The sequence below is a fragment of the Aotus nancymaae genome, unplaced genomic scaffold, assembly GCF_030222135.1.
Source record: "Aotus nancymaae isolate 86718 unplaced genomic scaffold, 86718_ANA_hifiasm-v0.15.2.pri h1tg000022l_1, whole genome shotgun sequence".
Classification (NCBI taxonomy): domain Eukaryota; kingdom Metazoa; phylum Chordata; class Mammalia; order Primates; family Aotidae; genus Aotus; species Aotus nancymaae.
This window is the reverse complement of record NW_026988435.1, coordinates 35,695,645-35,719,124: the sequence shown is the minus strand read 5'-3', so window position 1 is coordinate 35,719,124 and position 23,480 is coordinate 35,695,645. Positions and strand designations below refer to the sequence as shown.

The 23,480-nt window shown below is 46.6% G+C and overlaps 1 protein-coding gene across 3 annotated transcripts in view; it reads right to left on the bottom strand.

Annotated features, from left to right (window-relative positions):
* The window catches only part of EVA1C (eva-1 homolog C), a 102,335-nt gene extending 81,184 nt beyond the window's left edge, over positions 1-21,151 (bottom strand). For all 3 annotated transcript variants that reach the window (XM_012446410.3, XM_012446422.3, XM_021669424.2), the window contains exon 1: positions 20,846-21,151. In XM_012446410.3, coding sequence (XP_012301833.1) covers positions 20,846-21,005 — 160 coding nt within the window. In that variant the 5' untranslated portion in view covers positions 21,006-21,151. The remainder of the gene's footprint in view (positions 1-20,845) is intronic.
* Between the last annotated feature and the right edge of the window lie 2,329 nt (positions 21,152-23,480).

Sequence of the window (23,480 nt, the reverse complement as noted above, 5' to 3'; positions counted from 1 at the left end):
TCAGATGGGGGGGGTCTTACTATGTTGGCCAGGTTAGTCTTGAACTCTTGGCCTCAAGCAATCCTCCCACCCCAGCCTCCCAAAGTGCTAGGATTACAGGCATGAGCCACTGCACCTGGCCAATTTCCCCTTCCATAAGGACACCCAATATACTGGATAAAGCCCACCCTATCAACCTCATTTTAACTTGGCTACCTTTGTAAAGACTGTCTCCAAACACAGTTACATTCTGAGGTACTGAGTGTCAGGACTCCAAGTCTTTTGGCGCTGGGGGGTGGGGAATGCAATTCAACCCACAACAGTGCCCTGCTCTGTGAAACGTTCACCTTTATGAATGTGACACCCTCCGTGAGTTGTTTTCTTCAAAGGTATGAGGAAGAGACCAGGAAGGGGCAACCTGAGGGTGGGGAACCTAAATTTGTTGTGGCCACAATCTCCACAACAACGAGATGTTTCTCACACAGCACTTCGCAGCCCAGGTGAAGGTAAACATAAGAAGGAGAGGGAGTGGCACATCCTGATAACGCGCCAAAGACAACCACAGGCAGAAATACTGGTGGCAGCAAGGCAGAGCACTGCTCATGGCTCTGCCCATCCCACTTTTGCTCAGGGACCACCAGGAGGCCTGAGGCCCCAAGTGGACAGAAATCACCACCACCCCCTCTCTGCCCCGGCCAACATACGCACAGGAGGCAAACCAAGTTCTGATCATTTATTAAAACCAATAAGAGGTTTAATCTGTGGGTAAAAAGGCCTTGTTTGCCAGCAGCTCAGGGGATGCCTTCGAGCTGACAGGTGCTAGTGCGCTTTGAAGAAGGAAGCATCACCTGGGAGCTGGAGATAAGCAATAGATTAACAACCGGAGTTACCAGAAGCGTCAAGCCAGGCATCACCTTAACAGAAATTATTCCTGGAGCTAATGTGGAAGTCATCAATCCCAAGAGAAAAGACAGGGCTGGGCGTGGTGGCTCATGCCTATAATCTCAACACTTTGGAGGCTGAGGTGGGACAATCACTTAAAGCCAGGAGTTCAAGACCAGCCTGGTCAACGAAGTGAGACCTCGTCTCTGCAAAAAACTAAAATAAATTAGCCGAGTGCAGTGGTGCATACCTGTAGTCCCAGCCACTCAGGAGGCTGAGGCAGGAGGATCACTTAAGCCCAGGAGGTCAAGGCTGCAGTGACCTATGATCTCATCACAACACTCCAGCCTGGGCAATAGAGCAAAACCCTGTCTCTAAAAATAAGAGAAGACAGATGAAACACCTGCAAAGTGGGCCAAAACTTAGAAAAAGGGAATTGCTCTATTTTAGTTGAAGGATTGCAAAACAAAATTTTCAAAAGCAGCAATGAAAGACCTGCCTGCCACAGTCTTTCAGCAAAACCACAAGTGAGCAGACTCTGATTCTCCCATGCTCCCTCTCACTAACCCCAAGCCCTCTCCTTCCTCTTCATCCTAATGCCAGGAGTGATTTTGGTGGTGCCTTTCCCGAACCTTCCCCCATTGCCAAAGCTCCAGGTTCCAGAGCTTCTTTTCTTTCTTCTCTTCTGCTTTAAGGCTTGCTTACTCTGAGTTCAAGACCCTTACAGCCTTGTTAGATAAATGGCTATGTAGGATGATTGGTTAATCAGAGCAAGTATGGCTGGTGATAACTTCTGCAATATGATGCAATGAACCTGTGCCTACCTTCACCAAACAATCAACAGTCACTTCGGTGTAATGGGGTAAACCATCAGCATGTCCCTCCTGATACGATGCACAGAGAAGAACACAACACCACTGTTGTGACAGTCCTGCCCCAAACGCATAAGAATATCACCACCAAGAAACATCAGCCAGATCCAAACAAAGGGACATTCTATCAAATAACCATCTTGCGTTCTTCAAGAATGCCAGTACCACGAAAGATAAAGAAAAACGGAGGAGCCGTTCCAGGCTAAAAGAGGCCCACAGAGACACAATTACTGAAAATAATGCATGATCTGGGATTATCTTTTGCTCCAATGTATGTTATTGGGTTAACTGGCAAAATCTGAGTGAGGTCCATACATTACAAAACTGTATTGTAGCAGGCTTAGTGTCCTGATTTTGATCACTGCCTTGGTTATGTAAGAGAAAGTCCTTGTTCTCTAAGAGAAAGACAGGGTTTCACCATATTGGTCAGGCTGGTCTCAAACTCCTGACCTCAGGTGATCCACCCACCTCAGCCTCCCAAAGTGCTGGGATTACAGGCATGAGCCACCGCGCCTGGCAAAATCCTTGTTCTTAAGGAATACATAGGAATATTTAGGAGTAAAGGATAACCTGTCAGCCACTTAGAAAATAATAAAGCAAATGGGGTAAAATGGTAGCATTAGGGAATCTCAACAAAGGGTATAAAGGATGTCTTTGTACCATTCTTGCAATGCTTCTGTGTCTGGAAACATAATAAATATTACATATTTAATAAGTAAATAAATGAAAAAGTGTTCCGTGTTTCCCAGCAGGTGTCAACCTTGGCAATGCATTAAGATCACCTCAGAAGTTCTGCATAAATATCGGTGCCCAGAGATTCATATTCAGTTAGCTGGGGGTGAAACTCCAGACATCAGCACACGTGAAACACATCCAAGGTCATTCTAGTGTGAACCCAGAATAATAAGCAGCCAGGTCAACCCTTGGTGTTGTTGGGTGACAGTAGAGTTCCAGGCTGGGGACTTTCTGAGGCCCCCACGTCTGCTTGTTTGAGATCTGATCTCAGGGGCAGCATGGTGACTTAAAACAGGAGCACAGCTGTGAGTCCAGTCTTGGTCCTTCCACTAATAAGATGGGAGACATGGGTCAGATCCCTTGCCTGGGCCAAGCCTGGGTTTTCTCAGCTGTGGAATGAGGTTAACCCGGAAGTGCCTCAGAGACCAGTGTGCATTCAAGGAAGAAGATGCCCAGGTCAGTAACTAATATGGTTTGGCTGTGTCCCCACCCAAATCTCCAATTCTAGTTCCCATGATCACCACATGTTGTGGGAGGGACTTAGTGGGAGGTAATTGAATCACAGGGCGGGTCTTTCTCCTGCTGTTCTCGTGACATTGAATAAGTCTCACAAGATCTGATTTTCTCTTTTTTTTGAGACCGAATCTCACTCTGTTGCCCAGGCTGGAGTGCAGTGGTGTGATCTCAGCTCATGGCAACCTCCACCTCCTGGGTTCGAGCAATTTTCATGCCTCAGCCTCCCAAGCAGCTGAGACTACAGGTGTGAGCCACCATGCCTGGCTAATTTTTGTATTTTTATTAGAGATGGGGTTTTACCATGTTGGCCAGGCTGGTCTTGAACTCCTGGCCTCAGGTGATCCACCTGCCTCAGCCTCCCAAAGTGCTGGGATTACAGCTGTGAGTCACTGTGCCTGGCCTGATCTAATGGTTTTATAAAAGGGAGTTCCCCTGCTGCCTTCTAAGAGGTGACTTTGCTCCTCCTCCACCTTCTGCCATAATTGTGAGGCCTCCCCAGCCATGTGGATCTGTGAGTCCATTAAACGTCTTTTTCTTTATAAATTATCCAGTCTCATGTATGTCTTTATTAGCAGAGTGAGAATAAACTAATACAGTAACCCTTACATCCCCAGGCCTCAAAATGGAGTTGCCACAGGATGGCAGTCTGAAACCCTTGTGATGTCCAGCTGGCAAAAAGGAATTTGGATAAGTAGAGCTGGCTGACTTCTGGTATTGCTGGTGGGTCCTGTCATTGTGTGGGCAACTCCTTGCACCCCTGTCCCTTCACAGGACTAAATTCTGGGAGGTTCTTGGGAAAGGGGCTAGAGAAGGCAAGAGGACACCAATCTTCCCCCAAGCAGCAGGAAGGCAAGCAGACGAGGCCAAGCTCCCAAGTAAACTAAGACACCTGCACGGGTCCCTTTGTGACCTGTGCTTGACCTGGGTTTTATGGAAAGAAAATGCCCTCCCCAAAAGGTGCTAAACAGGCCCAAGACCCCACCCTGATCACAGGTGCCAACCTCTGCCCTGCCCTAGACTCACCTAAAGCTGCACTGCCCAGAGTCATTGCCTCAGGTCACATGTGGCTACTGGGCACTTGAGATGTGGTCATCTCAATTTAGATATGCTGTTAGTGTAAAATATAAACTAGATTTCCAAGTCTTCATAAGCAAAAAATAAATAAATAAATAAAATAATCTCATTAAGAATTTTTAAGTATTCATTAACGATGATATGATAATATTTTGGATATATCAAAGTTTACTAGGAGAATTCACTTCACCCCTTTTACTTTTTCCAACGTGGTGACTAAATGATTTAATATTACATATGTGGATTACCTTACATTTCTATTGGGCAGCTCTGTTCTAAAGTCTGCACATTGTCCTTTTGTGGCTTATTTCCCTGATAATTTTATTAAATTAAATTGAGGGGCCAGGTGCATTGGCTCACATCTGTAATCCCAGCATTTTGGGAGGCCAAGGTGGGTGGATCACCTGAGGTCAGGAGTTCAAGACCAGACTGGCCAACATGGTGAAACCCTGTCCCTACTAGAAATACAAAAATTAGCCAGGTGTAGTGGCACATGCCTATAATCCCAGCTACTCAGGAAGCTGAAGCAGGAGAATCACTTGAACCTGGGAGGCGGAGGTTACAGTAAGCTAAGATCGTGCCACTATACTCCAACCTGTGCAACAAGAGTGAAACTCCGTCTCAAAATAAATAAATAAATAAATAATAAAGTAAATAAAATAAAAAATCAAATTCAGGGCCAGGCATGGTAGCTCACACCTGTAATCCTCAGCATTTTGGGAGGCTGAGGCAGAAGGATCACCTGAGGTCAGGAGTTCGAGACCAGCTGGCCAATGTGGTGAACCCTAGTCTCTACGAAAAATATAAAAATTAGTCAGGCATGGTGTGGGCACCTGAAAGCCCAGCTACTCTGGAGGCTGAGGCAAGAGGATCATTTGAACCCGGGAGGCAGAGGTCAGTGAGCCGAGATTGCACCCCAGTACTCCAGCCTGGGCAACAGAGTGAGACTCCATCTCAAAAAATAAATTAATTTAAAAAATAAATTGAGGAAGAATTGAGCATGCAAACTAGAATCAGTCCTGGGCCCTGGATACCCTGCAGTTAGAATTCCCCTGCGCTTCTCAGGCTTCTGTAATTACAACAAATACACATTTCCCTCAGGTCCACTAAAATGCAGATATTGTCAGATAATGCTCATTTCTCACAGCTTGCCTGAATAACAGTCATGATCATTATAGTAATTTACAGCCTAATACTCAACACTACCATTTTAACCCCAGCTGCGAGACTGGATCGCAAACATGACATTCTTTGAAGTAAAGCTCTCAATTAATATACCAGACTGCACAAATTCTAATAACTTACCTTTCCACAGAAAGAGAATATGTGGGTAATGAAGACAAATGGTGCAGAGTAGACTCTCATCAAAGACCCTCTGGCAGTAATGAGTTGCATTCCAGAAGGTTCTAGAAGGTTCTGTGGAAGGCTGCAATTTGGGATTGGTTCTCAGGTGTCTGTCTGACTGCTTTCTAAGGATGAAGGCTCCTGGTTTGTGTTTTAGCTACACCCACAGGAGCAACAGACTAAGACATTCCTCCCGCATAGTAACAGACCCAGGCAGTGCAGAACTACGTGGGTTTTATCTGTTCTGTTGCCCACAGTCTGGTTTTATCTTAGACCCCACCTGGTGCAATCCATGTGGTGTACTGGCACTCCGCTTAAGTTTCCTGTTTGTAAAAAGCCCCTTACATTTGATGACTCCTCAGGGCTTTAGGGGAACTTTCTGGAAACCAGGAAGAAGGAAATAAAGGTTGTTTTGCTGAGGATGGGTGACATTGGCCACAGGACCCAAATGAGTGGTTTGAACAGAAAGTCACCTCCACACTGGACTGATGCTTGGGCCCAGAAGCTTATCTATTCATAGTTGGAGGGATCCAGCAGTCAGACATGATGCTTCAGTTCTTTTTTAAAAAATATAGTGCATAATCTTTATCAACAAGAGAAGACAGGGGCACGGAGGACAAACTGTACACTCTATATAAGTATACATGCGACGAGAAAAATCACTGTCCACTGTTCAAGGTCTAGGGAAGAAAACAACTAGGAAACAAGCATCTTCAAAAACAAGTTTTTCCTGCTTTTTAAAAAAAAAAAAAAAAATAGAGATAAGGTCCTGCTTTGTTGCCCAGGCTTGTCTCAAACTCCTGCCTTCAAGCCATCCTCTCAACCTGGCCTCCCACAGTACTGAGATTACAGGTATGAGCCATTGTGCCGGCCTTTGCCTACTTTTTACATCAACTATACCCAGCAGTCAAAGCTCCATGCAAGTATTTGATAGGATCAATAATGTCCTTTGGCCTGCATTTCCAAACTATATAGAAAAAAATAGTAGTAAAGTCTTGCAAGAAGATGTTCCAAAAAAAACCATTATTATATACATCGTCAAATGTTTTTACTTTTATGGCAGGAAGCCATATTTATTTAAAAGCCACACTAATCTTTGCTTAAGAACATGGGGCCTTTTTATTAAAAGGGTATCCGGGAAAAAGATGCTTCCATTTTTAAATCCAAGCTGATTCTGAAAACTGAAGTCCTATGGCACCAAAGTGAGCAGGAATGAGAAAATGCCCTCTCGTTGGACAGCATTCTTACATCACCCACTTGAAAATTAAATCTGAAACAGAGTTCTGACAGGCCTGCTATTTTCTTCAGTGCCAAGAGCCACACAATAGACCTTTTTTTGGGACAAAGCTCTTAAAATGCTTGGAAATTCAGATGGACTGAGTCACAAAACTGTACAAATACTGCACACCCATTCCTGCTGGTGCCCCTGCTCGCTCTCTTGGAAACAATACTATATTTTCTCTGTGTTTGGCAGAAGGAAAGAAATATTTTAAGTAGAGTTGTGACTTGTCTGAAGGGGTGACGGAGGGAGGCACACTCAGAAAGTGGAAGCCTCTCGGCAGTCCTGAGGCTTCTGGGCAGGGGTGGTAGTCACCATTTCAGAAAAGTCCATTGGCTCCTCCTTCTCGATGTGGGCCATAAAACGATGCTCAGCCCCATGACCACACAAACTCCAGCATATCCTGATAAGTGTACAACATGCAGCATGGAGAGCTGAATGCACTGTCCACAAAGTAACACCCAAGCTGTCTGTATGTGGGTGCACGGAGGATGGGGGGGAGGTGGTAGGGTTGGAGACAGAGAGAGTGGGGGAATGACAGCAGGAACACGGGGAAGGAGGAAAGTCGGTGAGGCAGTGGGAGATGCAACAAATAAAAATAGAAAGATCTCTGCACTATCTTCATGACTTTCTCTCTCTTCCTTTTTCATATTCAAATCAAATTATCCACCCTCATCATGCAACTGTTTCAGAGATTTTGAAATAATTGAGACGTGTTGCAAACACATCCTTGCACGTCAAGTGAGCAACGACTTCAAGTCCGAACACCTCTCCAGAGAGATACTTCAGTTTGATGTTAATGACGGCCAAGAGTTTAGCTTGAGATGAAGGCAAAAGGGCCAAACACATAGACAAGGTCCTTAGAGGAAAGGAAGGGGGAAACATTCTGAATAAAACCCCACGGGGCTAGAGAGGGTGGAGAGGCGTAGTAGCCGGTGAATTTTCATTTCTTTGGCTTAATGGAACTGAAGACCCCCTTTGGGCTGCAGAAGACAAGCTAGACTTGAAGAACAGAGTTTTTCAGAGCTGTCTAGGGACTCCAGACTCAACTCTGATTAAAAAAAAAATTTTTTTTGACTTTTTTCAGGTTCTAAAAGTGTCAGAAATAAATAAAACAAGGACAAGTCTGCTGGTCTAGCCCTGGGTTCCTCAACCTTAGCATGAGGACTGCATGATTCTTTGCTGCAGTGGCAGATCACCTGAGGTCAGGAGTTCGAGACCAGCCTGGCCAACATGGCGAAACCCCATCTCTAATTTTTAGAAAGTACAAAAATTAGCTGGGTGCAGTGGTGTGCACCCGTAACTCCAGCTACTCAGGAGGCTGGGCATTGTAAGATGTTTAGCAGTGTCCCTGGCTTCCACCCACTAAGAGGTCATGACACAGAAAATTGCCTCCAGGTATTGCCAGATATTCCCAAGGGACAAAATCACTCTTGGATTGAGAATCACTGCTTTCAACTAAACATTTGGAAAAGCCAAATTTTCACCGGGTAAAGATAGCCATCCCCTGTAAAGACCATATAGCATTTCTGGCAAACATTAACAAACCCAAATAACCTGCCTTGACTTGAATAGCCAGGGAGAAACACAGAAGTCTGAGACAAGAAAAGACCTTTGGCTTCAAAGCTTAGTTTATGGTTTTTGAGAGCTATAACACTAATTAAAAATAATCCTGGGCCAGGCACAGTGGCTCCCATCTATAATCCCAGCACTTTGGGAGGCTGAGGCAGGAGAATCACTCAAGGCTAGGAATTTGAGACCAGCCTGGGCAACAGAGCAAGACCCTGTCTCTACAAAATACTTTTTTTTTTAAGATGGAGTCTCGCTCTGTCACCCAGGCTGGAGTGCAGTAGCATGACCTCGGCTCAGTATATCCTCCGCCTCTCGGGTTCAAGCTATTCTCCTACCTCAGCCTCCTGAGTAGCTGGTATTACAGGTGCATGCCACCATACCCAGCTAAGTTTCGTACTTTTTTTTTTTTTATTTTTATTAGAGATGGGGTTTCGCCATGTTGGCCAGGCTGGTCTCAAACTCCTGACCTCAGGTAATCTGCCTGCCTCAGCCTCCCACAGTACTGGAATTACAGGCGTGAGCCACCATGCCTGGCCTACAAACTACTTTTACAAATTAGTGAGGTGTGTAGTCCCAGCTACCCGGGAGGCTGAGGCAGGAGGATCTGTGGAGCCCAGGAGGCTGAGGCTGCAGTGAGTCACAATCATGCCACTGACTCCAGCCTGGGTAACAGAATGAGAACCTGTCAGAAATCATCATCAATCTTCATCGTTATCGTCATGATCATCATCATCATCATCCTGGGGCATTCCAACTTAAAAGAAAAAAACAGGGAAAGCAGATGAGAGGGACCTTTGCACTTGAAAGCAGAACAAGCAAGTCTACAAGATCTGCTCTGTGTGGTTCTCCGCAGCCTGCCGTGACCAATTCCACAGAGTGGGACTGCAGCAGTGGGGTTCTCAAGATCTCTTTTCATTGAGTGTGTGTGTGCAGGGTGGCTTTGTGTCCACGAAGCATTTTGCATTGTTAGCTTTGGAAGGAGTGTCTTGGCATTCAGGTCTCAGAGAATAGAACAAAGTGTTTAAAATGACTATCCCTTAATTTTACAACGAAATTGACAAAGAGAGGCATGTAAGCCTGAACTGGGGTTCAGTGTACATTTGTACATTTTTTTAATGAGAAAGAGACTATAAAATTGTGTGCATTCCTTTAAGTATGTCCCTACAAAGCTGTACAAATTAGCCTTCGAGATAAGATCATACGTTCTCATTTCCACCTGTCGTCTCCTGCTGAGCAGGCAGGGAGGGAAAAGGACCTGGTGACCTGGGTCTTTCTTGTTCCTTGGTACAGTACGATGATTTATGATATCTAAGCCTGAGAATTTCGGAAGCCACTGTACATGAAAAGAGTGAAAAATCTTCTAAGTCAAGAGAAAGAAAGGAGATGACTTGGTAGCACAGTGTGCTCTTCTCAGACTCTGAAACACTACTCTGAAAGCTGTCACGAGTATGCATCGCACGGGCCTTTGCAGACAAAAAGGGTTATTTTATCCAGATTATTCCCCCACATTGCAGGGGAAAAGGGACTCATTTGTAATCATCAAAGGAATGCTGACAGACTTGAAATGGGATTACACTCTATTATACTCATCCGAATTAAAGGTTTGTTTTGGAGATCATTCTTCAGTTTCTTCCCCTCTGCTCCTCCAGCCCCAAATGAGGTGATTTGTATTCACAGGGCATCGGAAGCAGACGTGAAATCAGACTGTTCGCAAACATACGTTTAGACTCCGTGGCCTGAGTTTTGAATTTTAATGTTGCCTGGTTTTCTGCATGTGGAAAACTTGGCTGTCAGGTGGAAACTAACCCCAAGCATCACTTCATCCAAGCATTGTTTCAATCTCTGACTTGTTAGTGGAGGAGAAATTCATTTCCAGAGGTTTGAGTGAGCAAGTGTACAGGTGAGGTGTCGGAGAGAACACAAGGGGTGAGAAATTCATGTAAGGAAATGTAAAAGCTATGCATGGGCAGAGTCATTAGCATGTCTGTGAACATACTTCCATTCAACTCCAAGCTCTGGGGTTTGCTTACTATTTTTTGGAGAATGTAACCTGCCAAATCTATTGCTTATCCCTCACACTCCTCTGTAATGTGTGTGTCCATGAACCCACTAAAAAGCAAGCTTCCACAGGAAAGGAATGATTTCTTTTGTAGTAGGATGTATCATATCTAGCACAGCATCTGGTACTTGAGAGACTATAGACTGTTTCCCATTCTTCCCTACTTCCAGTGTGTGGTCGCCATGAAACTGAGGCTCACCTGTGGAGGAGACTTGAGGATCTCAGGTTGGAAGTCATAGTCCTTGGAAGAGCTCAAGTGGGTCAAGAAAGTGTCTCATGATTTTTGTCATCAAAAGAGTGAAATATATCAGAGAACATCCCTCTCAATACAAAAAGATGATACCCCCTAAGCAGGAAGACAGAGCAAGGAGTGCGGATAAAGTGCATTAGAAGTTGTGCCATTTCTTTGCTCCCCCCCACTTTTTTTTTTTTTTGAGACAGAGTCTTGCTCTGTCACCCAGGCTGAAATGCAGTGGTACGATCTTGGCTCACTGAAACCTCTGCCTCCCGGATTCAAGCGATTCTCCTGCCTTAGCCTCCTGAGTAGCTCAGATTACAGGCATGCACTATCATGCCCAGCTGATTTTTGTATTTTTAGTATAGACAGCGGTTTCACCAAGTTGTCCAGGCTGGTCTCAAACTCTTGACCTCAAGTGATCTGCCTCAGCCTCCCAAAGAGCTGGGATTACAGGTGTGAGCCACTGCGACTGGCCCCTTTAGTAGTTTTTTAGTAAGGATTTATTAGTGGCAAATTTGTCTTTATTTCACACAGCCTTGAAAAGTAGTTTAGCTAGGTACATAGTTCTATGCTGATGGTCGTTTTTTGTTTTTTGGTTTCTCAGAACCTGAAAAATGTTATTTCACTGCCTTATGGCTCTCACTGTTTTTGTTGCAAAGACTTTATGGATAACATTTCCTTTACTCTCTGATTACTTTTAAGACTGTGGCTTTGTCGTTAGTATTTTACAGTTTGAGTATATCACATTTAGGTATGAACTTATTTTATTTATCTTCCTTGGAATGCTTAAATCTGAATCTTTCATCAATCCTTAAAAATTAATCCTAGGACACCATCACTTTGACTGTTACCTCTCTCTCCTTTTCCCTCTTTCTGGAATACTGATCAGATGTATAGTTAACCATCATTCTATCCTCCATGTCTTATGACTTTTCTTTCATGTTTTCCATGTGTTTACCTGTTCTGCTTCATTCTGGATAATTTCTCCAGCTTTATTTTCCAGCTCACTGTTTCTCTCTTCATCTATGTCTAATCTGCTCTTCAACTTATCTCTCAGGCTTTTCATGTCAATAGATATATTTTTCATGTTAGTAGATATATTTGATTCTTTTACAAATATGCCTGTTTTTTTTTTTGATAGCTTTTTGTTCCTTTCTCATGTTTTAAATTCCTTCTTAAATTTCTTTTTGAATTCCGTCTTTTTTTTTTTTTTTTCTGAGACAGGGTCCTGGTCTGTTGCCCAGGCTGGAATGCAGTGGCACAATCTCAGCTCACTGCAACCTCTACCTGATGGGTTCAAGTGATTCTCATGTTCCAGCCTCCCAAGTACCTGGGATTACAGGTACCTACCACCACACCTGGCTAATTTTTATATTTTTCATAGAGACAGGGCTTTGCCATTTGTCCAGGCTGGTCTTGAACTCTTGACCTTAGGTGATCCACCTGCCTCAGCCTCCCAAAATGCTGGGATTACAGGCATGAGTCACCATGCCCAGTCCTAGATTCCCTCTTTTATTTCTTAAGAACTGTGTCATTGATGCTGACTACTGCTCGTATAATGTAATTTTGAATTGTTTGATCCTAATGAGCAGCATTTCATCTATAGGAATCTATAGATGGGCCTATATTGATGATGTTCCCATGCAGGCAGTATCTATGTGTTTCTTTTTGCCAGGTGTAATGGGACAACTTTATTAGTTTCTCAGCTTGGGTTTCCCAGTAAGGTGATATGAATTCAAAACTCAGACTCCCCAAAAGGCAGAATTTGGGTTACACCTTTTCAAGAGACATTATTTTCTTCTCCAATCCTGAGCCCAGGCTAAGGCAAGTTTCCTTGTTATCTTTCTTTACAAGAAGGCTGATTTATTTTGCATCACCTTTGAATGAAGGTTTAGGCTTTCAAGGTCCTGGCTTTATATAGAGGTCTTTATTCCAATTCCTCACTTCACATTGGTCTAATGCCTTATCGCCTGCACTCAGGCACCTGTTAAATCTTCATTGTCAAGACCATTAAGCAACTCCAACGTAGCCATAGGGTTAGCACCAGCTACCATCCCTAGTTCTCTATTCTCTCTTCATTTTTGTCTCCTGGATATTTCTTATATGTAATCACTCACCACTCACGCATTAAAAGACGTTTCTTATATTTGATTCAGCATTTCTAGGTGTTTTGTTGGAAAAATAGTTTCAGAACACCAATGTCCAGAAACAAGTTACAGACCCAATTCTATAATCAGTTCTTTAGGGCTAGATGGTACTATCTTTAAACAGGACAAGGAACGGACATTACTTATAAATCCTGGGAAAGATCTGGCTCTCGTAGATGAAGCGATAAACATGACAGAAGTGTCACTGCTTTAAACTACATGTAATTTATTTTCTTTTCTTCCCTTAGTATTAGAAATGCTACTGCGATTCAAATCCCCAAACATTATTTAACCTCTCTTTGCCTCTGTTTCTTGAACTTTTTACACTAGCATCTCCTTTATAGCAACAATTGGGAGAACTACATGAGTTAACATGAAGTTCTTAGAACAGTGTCTGGCATAGAGTGCTGTATGTGCTTAATAAATTATTTTTAGGGCCAGGCATGGTGACTCACTCCTATAATCCCAGCACTTTGGGAAGCCAAGGCAGGTGGATCTCTTGAGTCCAGGAGTTCAAGACCAGTCTGGGTAACATAGCGAGACCCTGTCTCTATAAAAAATGCCAAAAAAGTTAGCTAGGTGTGGTGGCATGTGACTATAGTCCCAGCTACTAGGAGGTACTGAGGTAGGAGGATGGCTTGAGCCTCAAATGTGGAGGCTACAGTGAGCCGTGATCACACCACTATATTCCAGCCTGGGTGACAAAGTGAGACCCTATCTCAGAAGTAAAAAATAATTTTTTTCCTTTTTGTTTTTTGAGACAGGACCCCGCTCTGTCTCCCAGACTGGAGTGCAGTGGCATGATCTTGGTTCACCACAACCTCTGCCTTCCAGGCTCAAGCGATTCTCCTGCCTCAGCCTCCTGAGTAGCTGGGATTACAGGCACCCACCACCATGCCCAGCTAATTTTTGTATTTTAAGTAGAGACAGGGTTTCACCATGTGGGCCGGGCTGTAAAAAAATTTTAAAACCCTAAAAGCATTTTTAACTCACCAGCTTCTCTTACTTATGCTGAAGGAAACAAAGTAAAGAAGTCACTGCCTCTGCTGAGCTGGTGGTGCACACGTGGGAGCCAGCTAAAGGGGAAGGGAAACTCAGAAGACACCGGAATCACTTCGTCAGCTGCCTTTCCAATCCGAGATTCTCCTTCCAGTACTAGAATCTTCGTGACTCTAGGATCCCCCCAACCCAACTCCTACCTTCTTGGTCCATTGCTCAGCTTCAACCACAGTATGGATTTTTTTTTTTTTGGCAAGGTCTTGCTCTGTCACCAGGCTGGAGTGCAGTGGCACAATCTTGGTTCACTGCAACCTCCGCCTCCCGGGTTCAAGTGATTCTCTTGCCTCAGCCTCCTGAGTAGCTGGGATTGCAGGTGTATGCCACTATGCCCGGCTAATTTTTGTATTTTAGTAGGGATGGGGTTTCACCATTTTGACTAGGCTGGTCTCGAACTCCTGACCTCAAATAATCCACCCACCTTGGCCTCCCAAAGTGTTGGGATTACAGGCATGAGCCACAATGCCTGGCCATCAGTATGGATATTTAAAACCCGATAGGTACTGGGTTCAAATCTGACCTCTACATTTTATTAGCAGTTGTGGAGCTGGGGAGAATAGTAGGCAAGTCAGACAATAGGGATGGGTAACAAGGGAGTAATTGTTCTCCCTCTGTACATTACCCTCAAAGTAGTGTCTTTTGAAAAAAAAAAAATTTTTTTTCTTGAGACAGAGTTTTCACTCTGCTGCCCAGACTGGAGTGCAGTGAGCGATCTCAGCTCACTACAACCTCCACCTCCCAGGTTCAAGTGATTCTCATGCCTCAGTCTCCCGAGCAGCTGGGATTACAGGTGCCTGCCACGACGCCCAACTAATTTTTCTGTATTTTTACTAGAGACAAAGTTTCACCATGTTGGCCAGGCTGGTCTTGAACTTCTGACCTCAGGTGATCCATCAGCCTCAGTCTCCCAAAGTGCTGAAATTACAGGTGTGAGCCACCGTGCCCTGCCCTTTCTAAAAATTGTAAAGGTGCTAAGCCAACAAGATGGCTGTGAAGATCAGTGACCTCCACATTTTTAACTCATGAGCTCATCTATGTAACAAACTTTCCCATGTAACCCCAAACCTAAAATAAAAGTTTTTAAAAATAATAATTATTACTGGCAGAAAATATTGTAGAAAACATCATGAATTCCATCAGCAAAAACATTTTGAGAACATACCTCCAATACGTGCACACTTATTTGTAAATTACATGTTATTCTGTCAATTTCATGTGAATTATAAGCAAAACTTAACCCCATTTATTGTTAAGATGGAAAAGCCAATAGGCAAGAACAGAAGCTCTAACATTTTTCTCCTACCCCACTGAACCACTTTGTGAGTGCACGCACTTTGGAAGGAGTGTGATGAAATGATGCTGAGGTAAGGGTAGGAAAAGGTCAGTCTATTCCGAATGCACCTGCAGCGATCACCTCAGGAACTATCAAGAAAGGTTAGGCAAATTGTGGCACCTTGCTCCTTCCTACCCCCAACGCCCTTGCAGGTGAAGTCTCCAGCCTGGCCCCATCCCTGTGCTCTGGCCAACCTTGGTGCTGGAGCCTGCCTCAGCTCTGCTCCACCTGGGTGGTCTTGGGCAAGTTCATTACCTTCTCTGAGGCTGAGTTCTCATCTGCAAATGAGACCAGTCCTGATCTGATCTCATAGATCAGGACTCATAGAGTTGCTATGAGGATGAACTCATTTCTTTAGTTACGAGCTGGCTTTTCACTCCATAAATTTTTTCAAAGTAAAGATAAGTCTTGAATAAAAAGGATGATGTGACTGAGGCATAATAAAATGCAGAAGGAAGGATGCGTGCATGTGTGTGTTTGTGGGGGTGTGCGTGCACAGGTTTCTGGGTTGGGAGGTGCTGATATGCTGAGGAGGTACAGTCCTAGTCTCCCTGGTGATGAGCCCTAGGGTAGGGGGTGAAGGGGATACCCAGCCACAGTCTGTGCCCATGGATGAACTGATGGATGGGCAGGAGGTCACCCTCCCCTCTGAACTCCAGAGGTGTGGTCCTCAACTCTAGCTGCACATTAGAATTGCCTGGGGAGTTTTCAAAAAGTGATCAGTGAGCAGGGCCAATTACATCAGAAGTCTTGGGGTGCAGCCTGAATGTCCATAGGTTTTTTTTTTTTTTTTTTTGGTCTTCCCAGGTGATTTTATTGTGCTGCCAGGGCTGAGACCCAATGCTTATCTGAAAGCAAACAAGGTTCAGCCTCTCCAAAATGAATAACTGTGTCCATCAATACTGAGTTCCCACCTCAAGTCTCCCAAGATCAAGTGAATTACCATATTTCTATACCCTGGAAGTCCTGGCCAATGAAATAAAGAGCTACCAGTCAGGTTTATTTATTGGGCTGCAAATGTTTTTGGCTCCTAGATTTAAGTGATTCTACTGCCTCAGCCTCCCAAGTAGCTGGGATTAGGGGCACCCACCACCACACCAGCTAATTTTTGTGTTTTTAGTAGAGACAGGGTTTCATCATTTTAGCCAGCTGGTCTTGAACTCCTGATCTCAAGTGATCCACCCACCTTGGCCTCCCAAAGTGAACTGCATCCCACTAAAATTCATATGTCAGAATCCTAATCCCCAATACTTCAGAATTATGACAGTATTTGGAGACAGGGCCTTTAAAGAGGTGACTACATTAACATGAGATCATTGAATGAGTCTAGTCCAATATGACTGATGTCTTTGTAAGAAGAGGCCGTTAGGACACAGACACACATGGAGGGAAGACCATGTGAAAATACAGCAGGGAGATGCCATTTACAAGCCAAGGAGATAGGTCACAGAAGAAGCCAACTCTGCCAAGACCTTGATCTTGAACTTCTAACCTCCAGAACTGTGATAAAATAAATGCTTCTTGTGTAAGCCACCTGGTCTGTAGTATATTATTATGGCAGCCCTAGCAAACCAACACAATCTGGTACCAAGTACTACTTAATGCTCACTTGGGCTACCAATGACTGTATACCAAGGGACTGGAATACTGGCCCAGGCCAGGTGGGGTGGTGCACACCTGTAATCTCAGCTACTCAGGAGGCTGAGGCAGGAGGATCACTTAAGGCCAGGAGTTCGAGGCTGCAGTGCACTATAACTGCACCTGTGAATAGCCACGGCACTCTGGCCGGGGCAGCAGAGCATGACTCCATTAAAAAACAACAACGACACTTCTATTATACAGTGACCTTTCGTTGAGGTCTGGGGACATTTGGGTACAAGGAAGCCCTTAAAGGCTGCTGTACTCTCCTTGTTTCCCATCCCCTGTCCCTCCTCCTTACATTCGCCACTACGTGCCCTAGGGCAAAACCAATGTGAAGACATATGGTCGTGTCTACTTTGTCCAAGGGCAGGAGTTCCCCAGGAATTCAAGTGGGAACTAGAACAATTTTCTACCATTTCCTTCCCTTCCTTCCTCCACATCTCTACCTATAAGCCCACTTTGAACTTCTTGGAGAAAAAGAAAGAAAAAGAAAAGGAGAGGCTGGGTGCAGTGGCTCACGCCTGTAATTCCAACGCTCGCTTTGGGAGGCCAAGGTGGGTGGATCATCTGAGGTCAGGAGTTCAAGACCAGCCTGGCCAAAATGGCAAAATCCTGTCTCTACTAAAAATACAAAAATTGGCTGGCGGATGGTGGGTGCCCGTAATTCCATCTACTTGGGAGGCTGAGGCAGGAGAATCCCTTAAACCCAGGAGGCAGTGGTGACAGCAGAAATTACACCACTGCACTCTAGCCTGGGTGACAGAGTGAGAGTTCGCCTAAAAAAGAAAAAAAAAAGAAAAGGAAAAGGAGAAAAAGAAAAGTAGGAAGGAAAGAGAAGACCCAGATTTCCTTCAGCAGAGAAACGACACAAATTAAAAGAACCCTCCCAAAATTAAAAATAAATAAATAAATAAATCAGCAAGTACTATTGGACCATCACAAACTAAATACAAGAGATGAACTAAAACACCACTCTTTAAAGCAAGGCAAAAATTTATAGGATCCCTTGCTTTTTATGGCTGCTACTCAAGAGGGCACCCCTCCCTCCTCTCAGCACTCATCCTCAAGCTCCAGCTCCCTGTCTCGTTCTGTGAACAGGGACAATGGGTATGGCATTATACTTCTGGAGTTTGTTTTGTTTTTTAAGTCTATGATGAGTTTGGACATCTCAAGCCAAATCCTCAATTTGAGAATGCAGTCAAATGAACAGAACTCCATCCCAAAGAGGAAAGTGGATGAAAGCCAAGCACATTTGAGTATGAGATTAAGGATCAGAGGCACTAATTTTGTATGAACTTCTCTTGCCTTCGCTGGGATTCATTTTTAATGCAGTGATGATAGCCTTCCAGTGGCCGCTGGCAGCATCTCGAAATCTTTGGGGATGAGAGAGAAGTGGGTGTTTGGGGAGCCTGTTTACCAGCAGGCTTGGAGGTGATTAGAACAAGTCATGAGCATCAAGGGGGAGGAGGAGGGGACCACGATGCCGCCTCTGGCTTATTAAGAGTGAGATCGATGCTGGAATCCCCAAGGGCAAAAAAAATCAATGACCCAGGAAAACTACACCAGCTGACAGCCCCAGGAAAAAGGCTCAAGGAAGAGCTGCAAAGAAGAGAAAGGCTTAAGGAACTTTCCAAAACTCTGCACTGCTAATCTCCTGGGGGGAGAGGAGGGGTTATATTGTACAGACAATGGCTGGGACCCCTGACATTCTGGCACTTTCTTTCACATGGATACACCATCCTCCCTCCTCCTTCACAAGGCAGAGGGGTCCCAAGTTTCCTCTGTCCTTTGCTAGTTTTTGATGCTCCCCTTATTTAGAAAAACAGGCAAGTATCTGCATTGTCAAACACTTTTCTCTAGCCCTGGTTATTGTGATCAGGCTCTGCTGGGGAGGATCCACTGCCTCTTTCCAGGCCTCAGATTTGGTTTCTATGCACTCCTTCAAGTTCATAAAAAGGAACAGGACCGACTGTCCCAGGAACACAGGCAGCAAGCCTTGAGGCCACAGGGGGTTCACGTCAGCTAAAACACTGAACCGAACAATCAGATGGCCATCTTTGGAGCTTAGGAATTTGGCGGGGGGTTCCCTAAAACCTTTACGTTAAATTTCAAGTCAAATGAGCTAACTTTGGTAAACAATCTTTCTTTCTCCCTGAGATTTTTCTAATATTTCTCCAACTTCACACGATATAGAATTAATGTTTAAACTTAAGTACATCAGTGGTTTGGGAGGACATTACATTTCTTTTCTTCTCCCCAAAAGGCTTTCTGACACATTCTCCCAAATCTTCAGATCTCTAGAGAGCATCACTGATGAGAGAAAAAAAAGGGAGCTGGTTGTAGGTAGTAATATCACCACCTACTGCTGGCTCAGGGAGTTTGAAACCCTGGAATTCAAGTTCGCAGGGAAAGCAGAAGGAAATGCCTTTTATGGTTTATACTATTTAGAATAACATGTATCCAAGCATTTATTTTACTAAGGATATAGCCTCCCTGTTTGATAGCTCAACTCCACTGTATGTAACAGTTGCTAGATACAGACAATTCCAAACGGGTGGTAATCTATAGACTGTTACAAGTATTGCAATTGCTTCCCTAAAGCAACAAAACTCTTAAGTGTCTCTAATCTGTGAAAACAATCTAATGGTTACACTGCAATTTGCCTAAAGCAACATTTGTTCTGTTGCAATGACATCACACACACAAAAACGCTTGTCAGTTTTCAATTCTTTCCTTAGAAATCAGAGCTAGATGGTGGCTGAACTTACAACTGCTTTCCATAGCTCAAGTCAGCTAATACAGAGCTTTTCTAGCAGCCACGAAAGTTCTAGTCCCCAAAAAAGGGTTAATAGAACTTGAAAAGCCTGCTGCATTTCCCCAGAACACTTACCACAGAGTTCTGATCCTGGGATGCTTGATTTTAAGGGCCATAGGTGGCTTGCCAAATAGGCATATCTTGGCTTCCTTTGCTAGGCAGGAATACGGCCTTGATAATACATATTCAAAGTAAAGAACCTCTGACCTAAGGGCTCTCCACTAACAATGACATTCTCTGTTAAGTAAACTAGAAACCCAACTCAACTTCTGGTTTTCCCTTGTTCTTTGCTGTGTACTAGTCTACTGCACAAACAGGACTGAGGAGGACTCAGTTTACCACGATTATTTTGCAAAAGACCCTGCACTGCAGGACCCAATAGGAACTGATTGTGCAAAGCCTGAACTTGGCAGAAGATCCCTGGAGAAGGAGAACTGTGGGCCTCAGAGCTGCTTCCTTAGCTGGGCTGGGGAAGGCTGAAGGCTTCCAGCCTTGCCAGAGGGAGATCCAGGTCTGTTTCAGCTGCAAGGATGTGTTACCTTAAGCAATTGCAGCGCTAACATAAGCATGTACTCCTAAGGCTATCGTCATCCCTTTCACTTTGGGGCGTCAGTCACACATGTAAACTTAGAACTATCTGATACCTGCTGCCGGAGCCTGGGTCACGGTTCCCGAAAAGAAAAGCCTCCTAGTTTACTCGGGAGCGGGAAACTGGAATTGGAGAGGGAGGGCGCTGGTACACTTTGACAGAGAGACTCCCATCTGTTATCTAAGTGTCTCCTCACTGCCTTTCCACCAGACCTCCAGTCCCCGCGGGCTTCCCTTCCTACCTGCCAATACGGACTTGAGGTCAGGGGTCCCCTGGGTTAGTCTCCTTACATGGGCAAACGGGCGACGCAAGTGGCAAACCCAGTGCAACGCCTCCGACCACAACACGTGTATTTTACGGCGCTGGGCGCGGCACAAGGCTCAGTTTAAGGAGCCTCCAGAGAACAGGCTTGGATGAGGACCGGGTCCCTAATGCTAGGAAACTGACGAGGTTAACAGCAGGGCGAGAAACTCTAAATACATTACACACCCTTCCTTCTCGGAAGTGGCAGTCCCTGTCGCCACTTCACTCTCAGCTACCTATATGCCAAGGGCTCACACCAGACAAGTATCTGTGAGCACGCCTCAACTCGAATCCTACCCGGCCGTCCCTGCAGGGGCGGCTGCCCCTAGGCGAGGGCGGCTGCCCCCAGGCGAGGGCTCACCTAGGCGCTGCGCGGTGCCGGGGGCGCACAGCCAGGGAGGGCGCTCTTACCAGAGAAGTCGGTGAGCGCTGAGATCTCTTTGGAGCAGACCAGCACAGTGCAGTAGAAGAGGCGCAGGAGTTGCCCCGGTGGCTCTACCTGCCTGCGGAGGCCGGGATGCTGAGCGGGCTGGGGCGCGGGCGGCGGGCGCGCGGGTCCCGGCAGGAGCATGGTGCGCGGCGTGGCGGGGCGCGGGCCCAGGCCGGGGACGCGCGGGGGGTCGCAGGGATAAGAACGGCGTCACATGGCGGGGCGAATCTACGGCCAGCGGCTCCGCGGCCCCCCGCCGCCTCCCGGCCCAGGCTGCCCGAGCCTCCACCCCTGCGCGAGCCAGCCCAGGCGCCCCAGCAAAGGGGAGGGGGCGGAGAACTGGGGCGGGGCGAGGAGCCCCGAAAAGGATCCGCGTAGTTTCCCCGAGAGGAAATCGCCGCTGCCGCCGTGCGGGAGGAAGCGAGGGGGGCCGTAGGGAAAGTGCAGCCTTCGCGCACCCCGCCGCTGTCCTGGCCGGTCCCTGGCGCGTTGCCCGCCGCGGAGGGCGCCCCCCGTAGCGCGTCCCAGGCCGCGCACCTTGAGCGCCTTCCACGCCCGGGAGACAGCCGGGCACCCGTGGCCCTGCCCGCGCTGGCCCGGTGCCAGCCTCGCCCTGGCGGCAGAAGGAGCGCGGCCGGTGCCCGTGACGCACTTTGGAGCCAGCGCCGCGCGTGCAGCTGGGGCGCCCCCGGGGCGGGGCCGATCTGGGGCCGCGGGAAGGTGGGGTCCTGGAGGCGTGGGATCGAGGTGCTACCATCTCCGCCACCAGCCGCGCGCCACGTGCAGTCACCCAGCACGCACAGTTATCGCCATTTCACAGAAGAGGAGACTGAGCCCCGGCGCGGTGCCCGGACGTCTCGCAGCCAGGACGGCGACGAGCTGGAGGTCTCAAAACCAGTCAGATGGCTCCGGAGCCGGGCTCTTTTGCTCCGGCTCGGCTTGCCTTGGGTACTGGTTGTCCGCGGCGCTGGGGGATCTGACACTGGACCGGCGCAAACAGCCGCCGGGCGCTAATAATTGGGCTTTGTTTTAAAGTGGGCCACAGCATCTTTCTGAATCTCTAGACTGTGCGCTGGGTGACCCACGTTTGGATGCGCAGCCAGTGGCCTGCGTGGCCCCAACTCAACGGTATCGAGGACAAGTGCCGGGTGCGGGCACCTGGGGCCCGGCGACCCAAACCCCACGAACTGCGCGGGGCCGGCGGGAGGGAGGAGGGCCGGGCGGGCGGGCTGGCGCTAGGCACACAGTGTTCCCGAACACCGCGGGAGGGCCTGCCAAGTTCGCGGCGGGCGTGACGCGGAAACGTAGATAATGAGGCCCAGGGCGGGGCCGGACGCACTGCCTGGCGGGCTCCAGAGATGCGAACGCCTCAGAGTGTGGCTGGGAGGCCTGGAGAAAGTAAATGCGCATAAGGGCCCCCGTGGGACCCGCTCAGAGGTGGACCGCAAAGATCCCGGAAGGGTGGATGGCATTAGGTACCACCCAGTGCTCCATCAGGGGCTAGGTCACCGAATTGGGATCTCGGCCCCTTCTTCCAGCCTGGGGAAAGATGTGTTAAATGCTAAACATCATTGTTTATCAAGTGAGGCCCAGTCTGCCAGGCATAATGATTTTTAAAATCTACATTAAAATGTTAAATAGAAACTCAACCTCCACGATATCCTTTGAACACAAATAGTGGTGTGTGCTCTCTAGATTAGGGAAACTGAGGCTGGGAGTGTGGGTAAGGATGCTCAGCACGTAGGAACCACAGGGTAAGTAAGGTTTGTCCAAAACTCGGGTCCCTCCTGTAGTTTCCATTCTATCTGTTCATTCATCCAGTTTAGACATGAATTGGTATCAGCGTGTGCCAGGTTCTGTGCTAGTGACTGGCAGTGTTGGTACAGGGAGGCAATCATGCTCCCCGAGCCCTGGAAGTGGGCAGCACCGCCCTGTGGGTCTGCACTGGCTTCCAAATGTCCAAGAGGGCACTGTTACTGACTGCGACAGCATCCCCAGGCTTTCCTATCTGGTAAAGCAGAGACTCAAACTGATACTTGCACACCAATATTCATTGCAGCATTATTTATGATGGCAAAAAGATGGAAGCAAATCCAGTGGATGAATGCATACAGTTATTGTTACAGCAGGGAAGACAGACATTGGACAGTAATGCCCTGTGAACAGACAGTCACGAAAGACAGGAACCATGGGAGCAGAAGCCAGTAATGAAGGAGCTGAGCCCGAGGGAGGAAGGGAGATGTTCAGAGCATTTTAAGGCAAGCTGGATGAGAGAGATAGGATGAGTCGGCCAAGCAGAAACTAGCAAAACCCGGATGCTGGGGGAGGGTGAACATTTTAGAAAAAGGGACCAGCATGTTGAAACCCAAAAGGATCATGGCTCTCTCGAAGGATGGGGAAAAGTCTAGACAGCTGGAGCAAAGCAAAGGGAAGAAGAGCCAGGGCACTTGGGGGTCAGCAGGACAGAGCTCAGGGCCCTGGAGACTTTGGTGAGCATTTCCATCATGATCCTAAATCCTTGGTGAGCACTTCCATCTTTTATCTTAAGCCAGTAAAGAACTTTAAGTACAAAAGTGATGCGATTGGATGTGTGTTGGTAAAAAGTCACTCTCAGCT